General features: G+C 46.1%; 1 protein-coding gene across 1 annotated transcript; it reads left to right on the forward strand.

Moving 5' to 3' along the window:
• Positions 1–5,849: 5,849 nt before the first annotated feature.
• On the forward strand, positions 5,850–7,201 carry CCL3L3 (macrophage inflammatory protein 1; the record flags this gene model as incomplete). Its single annotated transcript, NM_001198596.1, is given in 3 exon segments — positions 5,850–5,882; positions 6,578–6,692; positions 7,111–7,201. Coding segments are annotated over 3 exon segments (239 nt in total), but the record flags the coding sequence as incomplete, so codon positions are not given.
• Between the last annotated feature and the right edge of the window lie 1,151 nt (positions 7,202–8,352).

The following is an 8,352-nucleotide window of genomic DNA, read 5'->3' on the forward strand; positions in this document are numbered from 1 at the left end:
TTGTCATGGTGAGAAACCATAAGAACCTGACAGGCAGTGGGAGTGGTGAGAGGCAGATGCACATAAAATTGAACGTAGACTAGAGTTGGTGATTTAACAGGTGTAGGAGATGACAGAGAAAGAGGAGACAAGGGTGACTCTCGGCTTTCCAGCTTGGAATACTGATAGGAAGAGGCACTTTTTGTTGGGTAGAGAATATGGAAGAAGGGGCAAGGGACCAGGAGAGGGATCAGATGCAGTACCAAGACACACGCCCTGACCTACTGCACACATGCAAGAAATGGCCAGAGAAAATAACAAGGACTCGGGACAGGAAACAAGGGGCTGGCTGTGGAAAGAGGGGGCTGTGTCAATGAGACATTGTCTGTCTAAGATGCAAGACAGGGGACTCCAGGCTGCTGCTTCTGCCTGCAGGAAAGGCAAGGCCCACACCTGCTGCAATCTGACCACGCAGACCTCATATGAGAAAAGGAGGCCAAAGCTGGGCCAAACAGGATGTCATCATCAGTGAACCCATCCCTGGGGCGCCTGCTGCCAAAGGAGCTAGCGGAGGGTGACATGTGGGGAAGTGGAGCCTCGGGGCCAGAATCTGGAAGGAAAGCAATGCCCCACGCTAGAGAGCATGGGCAGCAGCGCACAGTGGGGAGGCAAGCCGAGCAGTGCAAGGCAAAGACGCCGCAGAGGACAAACTGCTCAGCCAGGATTCCCTGCACTCTGGACTGGGATGCTCTGCTGAACTGAGATGGGGCCTTACAGAGGCTGAAATGAGCCAGAACGCTGGGACACAAATCAAATCCCTCCATGCTGAAGGGTTCACGGTGTTGACTGCTGGCTACTTTCTGTCACCACCACCTGAGGAATCTTCGGTGGTCAGTTTCCCAAAGATCAAGACTGTGACACCATGCCTCCTTTCCTTCTCCCCTCCCCTCCCCTCCCCTCCCCTCCCTTCCCCTCCCTTCCCTTCCTTTCCTTCTCTTTAAAGTAAATCATAACCCTTTAGATCCAAGTTACTGAAAACTTCTTTCTATAAGTTTAATTTACATTTCTCTTTCAAATTGTATCTTTATTGGGACTCCCAATTCTGTCTCTCTCTCTTTTTTTTTTTTTTTTTTTTTTTCTGAGACGGAGTCTCCCTCTGTCACCTAGGCTGGAGTGCAGTGGTGTGATCTCGGCTCACTGCAACCTCCTGGGTTCAGGTGATTCTCTTGCCTCCATCTCCCGAGTAGCTGGGACTACAGGCATGTGCCACCACGCTCAGCTAATTTTTTGTATTTTTAGTAGAGACAGGGTTTCACCATGTTGACCAGCCTGGTCTCAAACTCCTGGCCTCAGGAGATCTGCCTGCCTCGGCCTCCCAAAGTGCTGGGATTACAGGAATGGAGCCACCATGCCTGGCTTCAATTCTCATTTTATTTAAGGATTCTTCCTTGGCTCTGGAGACCTACCACACTTCTGACTCTCTCTCCTGATTCTCTTTGTGTGTGTGTGTTTCTTTTACTTTAAGTTCAGGGATGCATGTGCATGTTTGTTACGTAGGTAAACTGGTGTCATGGCGGTTTGGTGTACAAATGATTTCATCATCCAGGTATTAAGCCTAGTACCCATTAGTTATTTTTCTGATCCTCTCCCCTCTCCCACTCACCATGGCCTTTCTTCTCCTACCCTTCCCATTAGTATTTGAACTTCATAGTGAGAGTTCAGGCATAACACATACTGTTAGTCAAATCAGTGATTTATTTATTCATCAAATAGGTATTATGCTTCACTATATGTCAGGCATTGTGGTTGTCGCTGGAGATACGCTGGTAACTAACACAGACAGTGGAATATAAAACTGACCAATTCCATCTGCATGACCCCAGGTTCATTATTTCAACTGGGAACATCAATTTACCACCCAGGAAATGTCTAAGACACTCCCAACTCAACCCCATCCTGCATCTCCCTTACATTATTCGTTCAAGGTATATAAATTAGGCACATGCTATGCATGCGACCGTATTTCCCTCCAAGCAAAAACACATGGCAAAGGGGTCTATGTCCTGGTTTGGGGATTGATAGAGAAAGTCTTACAAATATATAAACACTGAGATAGAATTATATATTCAATAAATCACTTTATTAAAAAGAACACAATAAGAGATAGAGACTAGGTCTGGAGGCTCATGATGTTATAATCATCATGTGCTAGGATTTGGTTTAAATCAACCAACAAGACATGGTCTGACATCGGTTTACGATCTGAGAAGACACTCTAAAAAATCTGCCATTATAGGATTGTTGTGAGGATCAAATATAATAAGTTGTGGTACAGAACGTGTAGTGTGTGGTACCTAGAGTCAGACTACCTGGATTTGAATCCCTGCTCTGCTAGTCATCAGCTTTATGGCCTTAGGAAAATTGCTTAACCTCTATTTACTTTGGTTTCTTCACCTGTTCAACTGAGAAAGTATAATGGTAACTAAATCATAGGGCTGTTTTGAAGAGTAACAGTTCAAACATGTAAATTATGGAAATTGGCACATGGTGGTCACTCAATAAATATTACTTATTGTGAACTAAAATTTGTGTAGCTGCTAATCCATTGTTAGCATGAAATAAAAGCTTGTTTCCAAACTCCCACATTGCCTTTATTAAACTGTAAATTTCTTGAGAAAAATAAACTAAAATAAAATCAACTGGACATGGTCTAGATTTTTGAAGAGCAAATTACATAGATAACTAATTATAACACACTGTGCAGTAATCACAGAGGCAGAGGATGCCCCTAACCAGAACACTGACTGATTCAGCAGTTTCCATTTCCTTTTCTTGCCCTCTGCAACTCACAGAAGCCAGCTCTCAGAAACGGAATCACGAGTATGGAGGGGGTTCCCCTAAGAAAGGAGTGAGGGAATGCAATTCGGGGTATCAACCGAGAGCTGGGAGGCAGAGGGTGGGGTGAGAAGGAGGCATTGCTGTGATGTAGGTTTCTAATGAAACAAGTGACAGAGATGCCTTTATTTGGAATTGGTAGCAATAGGGGAAGATACATGGATGCCAAAGCTCCGGTGAAACCTACCACGGCCCCTGATCTTGCCTCTGCTTCTCCTCCCTCAGGACTGGCACTAGCCATCATTGGGGTGGGATGGAAACAGAGCTCATGTGTATTAAAAGACCTAACTCTACAGACACTTAGGAAGGACAGAATTCCAAAGGCGTGGTCCCACTTGGCTTCTGTCCTTCATTGTTCTCCAGCATCAAACGTATCAACTCTAATCCCTTTGGGGGGAATTCAAGGCCTGTCCTGGTTTGGTCCCAACTTAGCTTTATTATCCGTATTCGCCCCCACCGCTCTGCAGCTCCACTGAAGCACCCCCTCCTTCCTCTGAGCCCACAATGTCACACCCAGGACTCTGCCTCAGCTGGGCCTCCACTGCCCACCCATCTATAGATGCCTAAATCCCGGGCAGTTATCCAGACATAACTAAAGTTCCATCCCTTCCATGAAGCCTTCCCCAACCCTCTGGTGGAAGGTCACTTCTTCCCCTCGTGGGGTTCTGAGCTTTCATTTCTTTTTCTACTAGGAGTCTTAGCACTTTCTGCTAAGTGCTACAATTACCTGTTCACATACTCTACCTGCCCCCACGAGACCAGGGGCATCTCAGAAACAAAGATCATTAAAACCAACTAAATCTATTTCTCATTATAAAATGAGGTATGCTGATTGATTGTGAAAGAATAAAATAATAAAGTATGGAAAATTTTAAAAAGCATATAATATGGCTGAGAAGGTAGAGACCCTTCCACACCACTGAAATTATGTATTGAAAAGAATAAGGAAAAACCTGCTTCAGTTTGGCATGATTTATGTAAGTACAGTATAGGATCCTTAAAATGATTCAAAGAAATGGCAAATCAAGACTTCATTTTGGCAAAGGCCATTGAACAGAAACTTCAGCGTATTTGTCAATAATTTCTTTCAGATTAAACAACTGACCACAATCCACTTTCAGCCAGTAATGCTGGAAATGTTTTAAAACAAAATTAGTTCATAAATTTGTGGGTTGACCAAGAAGGTAATAAAGTCTCACTAAATAAAGTGAGAAAAATTCAGAAAAAGAAAAAAATAAGAAAATAAATCACCCGTGGACCTAAGCACTATTCATTCTTTAAGGCATGTATTTCCAAACTTTTTTATTTTTCATATATATATATATATTTATTTATACAGTTCTTCAAATTTTATAGAATTTGTATAATGTTGTATCTTGCTTTTCCTACCCACTGATATTATAAGCATATTTATGCCACTTCATTCATTTTAGGGACTTAATAATAAATGACCTAGTGGATAATTTATCATCCCCTGATGGAGAGAAATGAGCTTTGCTGAATTTAGAGTTATAAATGATGCTGGGTTGGGTGTCTTTATGTTTGAAGATGTCTCCATATTTGGGTTGTTTCCACAGAACTCTTTCCTAAAAGTGTGTGTGGTTTTTTTTTTTTTTGAGACGGAGTCTCGCTCTGTCACCCAGGCTGGAGTGCAGTGGCGCAATCTCGGCTCACTGCAAGCTCCGCCTCCCGGGTTCACACCATTCTCCTGCCTCAGCCTACCAAGTAGCTGGGACTACAGGCACCCGCCACCACGCCCGGCTAATTTTTTTTTTGTATTTTTAGTAGAGATGGGGTTTCACCATGTTAGCCAAGATGGTCTTGATCTCCTGACCTCATGATCCACCCACCTCAGCCTCCCAAAGTGCTGGGATTACAGGCGTGAGCCACTGCGCCCAGCCTCCTATAAATGTTTTTTTCTACGTTAATGGCTACAAATATTTCTAGGCACCTGACATACTGACACCCACCTCTGAAGTATTTTTATGATCCACAACTAGCGTTTAACACAGCTCCCTAGTCACTCCGTGACTAATAAATAGACAAATGACTGAAACGTGACCTCATGCTTTCTATTCCTCAGCTTTCATTCAGTTCCTTGCCTCTGGGAGGAGGCGGGTGGTGCAGCCCTCCACAGCATCAGCCCATCAACCCTACCCTTGTGGTTATAGCAGCTGAGGAAGCAGAATTGCAGCTCTGTGGGAAGGAATGGGACTGGAGAGTTCATGCATAGACCAGTTCTTTTTTTTGAGGCAGAGTTTCACTTTTGTTGCCCAATCTGGAGTCCAGTGGTATGATCTCAGCTCGCCACAACCTCTGCCTCCCAGGTTCAAGCAATTCTCCTGCCTCAGCCTCCTGAGTAACTGGGATTACAGGCATGTGCCACCACGCCCCACTACTTTTGTAATTTTAGGAGAGACATGATTTCTCCACATAGTCAGGTGGGTCTCAAACTCCTGACCTCAAGTGATCTGCCGCCTCAGCCTCCCAAAATGCTGGGATTACAGGCATGAGCCACCATGCCTGGCCTCATAGACCAGTTCTTATGAGAAGGGATCGGCTAAGAATAGCCTTGGGTTGACACACACCCCTTTTCACACTCACAGGAGAAACCATTTCCCCATGAAGCTAGAACCAGTCATGAGTTGAGAGCTGAGAGTTAGAGAATTGCTCAGAGATGCTATTCTTGGATATCCTGAGCCCCTGTGGTCACCAGGGACCCTGGGTTGTGCAACACACAGCATGACAGCATCACTATGCTTAAAAATTTCCCTCCTCACCCCCAGATTCCATTTCCCCATCCGCCAGGGCTGCCTATAAAGAGAAGGAGAGATGGCTTCAGACTTCAGGAGGACACAGGCAGCAGAAAGTGGTCAGTCCCTTCTTGGCTGTGCCGACACTCGAGCCCACATTCCATCACCTGCTCAGAATCATGCAGGTCTCCACTGCTGCCCTTGCTGTCCTCCTCTGCACCGTGGCTCTCTGCAAGCCGGTCTTCTCTGCACCACGTGAGTCCGAGTTTCATTGTGGGTTTCACCAGTCTCTGGCCACGGTTAGACCACATCAGTCTTTTCTTGTGGCCTGAGAGCCCCCAAGAGAAAAGAAGGAACTTCTTAAAGGGCTGCCAAACACCTTGGTCTTTTTCTTCACGACTTTTATTTTTATCTCTAGAAGGGGTCTTAGCCCTCCTAGTCTCCAGGTATGAGAATCTAGGCAGGGGCAGGGGAGTTACAGTCCCTTGTACAGATAGAAAAACAGGGTTGGAAACAAGTCAGTTTACAAGAGGCAGAATCCAGGGCTGGTTACTTCCCAGTGGGGCCTGTTGTTCACTCTCCAGCTCACCCTAGGTCTCCCAGGAGCCCTGTCCCTTGGATGTCTTATGAGAGATGTCCAAGGCTTCTCTTGGGCTGGGGTCTGACTTCTTGAACCAGACAAAATTCCCTGAAGAGAGCTGAGATAAGAGAACAGTCCGTTCAGGTATCTGGATCACACAGAGAAACAGAGAACCCACTATGAAGAGTCAAGGGGAAACAAGAAAATAGACAGAAACAAAGACAGAGACATTTCTCTGCAAAAACGCCCAAATGCCTTCCAGTCACTTGGTCTGGGCAAGCCTGCCTTCCTCAGCCGCTCGGGGATCAGAAGCTGCCTGGCCTTTTCTTCTGAGATGTGCCTCAAGCTCATTCTCTTCCTTTCTCTGCAGTTGGTGCTGACACGCCCACCTCCTGCTGCTTCAGCTACATCTCCCGGCAGATTCCACAGAATTTCATAGCTGACTACTTTGAGACCAGCAGCCAGTGCTCCAAGCCCGGTGTCATGTAAGTGCCAGTCTTCCTGCTCGCCTCTAGGGAGGTAGGGAGGGTCGGGTGGGGGCAGAGACAGGCCAGAAGGCCATCCTGGAAAGGCCCAGCCTTCCAGAGCCTATCGGGGGTACAGGACGCAGGGCTCCGAGGTGTGACCTGACTTGGGGCTGGAGTGGGGCAGGTGTTACAGAGTCAGGAAGGGCTGCCCCAGCCCGGAGGAAAGGGACAGGAAGAAGGAGGCAGCAGGACCCTCTGAGAGCCCCCCGCCCGGAGTCCCTGAGAGAAGCGCTCTAGATGGAGACAGGCAGGGGGTCGCTGAGAGAGGAGCAGGCCCTGAGCTGCGCAGGACAGAGAGCGGGATGGAGCGGCCACGGTGGGCCCAGGATTCCCCTGCTGGATTCCCCAGTGCTTAACCTTCCTCCCTTCTCCACAGCTTCCTAACCAAGAGAGGCCGGCAGGTCTGTGCTGACCCCAGTGAGGACTGGGTCCAGAAATACGTCAGCGACCTGGAGCTGAGTGCCTGAGGGGTCCGGAAGCTTCGAGGCCCTGTGACCTCGGTGGACCCAGTGGGGAGCGGGAGCCTGAGCCTTGGGAACATCCCTGTGACCTCCACAGCTACCTCTTCTATGGACTGGTTGTTGCCCAACAGCCACTGTGGGACTCTTTTTAACTTAAATTTTTATTTATTTATACTATTTAGTTTGTGTAATTTATTTTCGACTTCACAGTGTGTTTGTGATTGTTTGCTCTGAGAGTTCCCCTGTGCCCTCCCCCTTCCCTCACACTGTGTTTGGTGACAAGTGAGTGGCTGTCACTGGCCTGCTGTAGGCAGTCATGGTACCAAAGCCACCAGACTGACCAATGTGTATCGGATGCTTTTGGTCAGGGCTGTGATCGGCCTGGGGAAATAATAAAGATGCTCTTTTAAAAGGTAAACCAGTATTGAGTTTGGTTTTGTTTTTCTGACATATTAAAATCACTGGTTAAGAGGAATCTTAGGCAAAGATTAGGAAGAGGTGAAATGGAGGGAAATTGGGAGAGATGGGGAGGGCTACCACAGAGTTATCCACTTTACAACGGAGGCACAGTTCTGGAACATTGAAACTACGAATATGTTATAACTCAAATAGTAATATGCATGCTCTAGGAGAATTCGCTACTTGAATGGACACCGTTAAGTTGAGTATTCTGTAGCGCATATTCATGATGAATCAAGCTTTAATAGCAATTACTTACACTGTGGAGGCTTACTCCTACTGAGTGCTTTTTATGCATTGTTCATTTAATCTTACCAATGCAATAGTACAGCTTAGGTACTATTAATACCTCCATTTGACAGAAAAGTAACCCAGGGCTCAGAAAGGTTAGGTAACTTGGCTGAGGTTACACAGCATGTAAAAGGTCAACTCCTTTCCAAAACTGGACTTTTATTGAACTACAGACTATGCTATTAACCACTGGCAAATTTATTTTCCCAAACATGATCCCCCTATACTCAAATCTTACCCTATTCTTTAACAGATTGTATTTCATCCATTGCAAGCACTTCCTGTCAGGATTCTGAGTTATAGAGTGTTTGAGCAGTGATTGCTTAAGCCACTTACATCAACATGTTCAGGTGTAGACCTGGGAATTGATATTTTTATCAAGCTTATGAGATGTTCCATAGCCTGTT

Source organism: Papio anubis, unplaced genomic scaffold (assembly GCF_008728515.1).
Source record: "Papio anubis isolate 15944 unplaced genomic scaffold, Panubis1.0 scaffold423, whole genome shotgun sequence".
Classification (NCBI taxonomy): domain Eukaryota; kingdom Metazoa; phylum Chordata; class Mammalia; order Primates; family Cercopithecidae; genus Papio; species Papio anubis.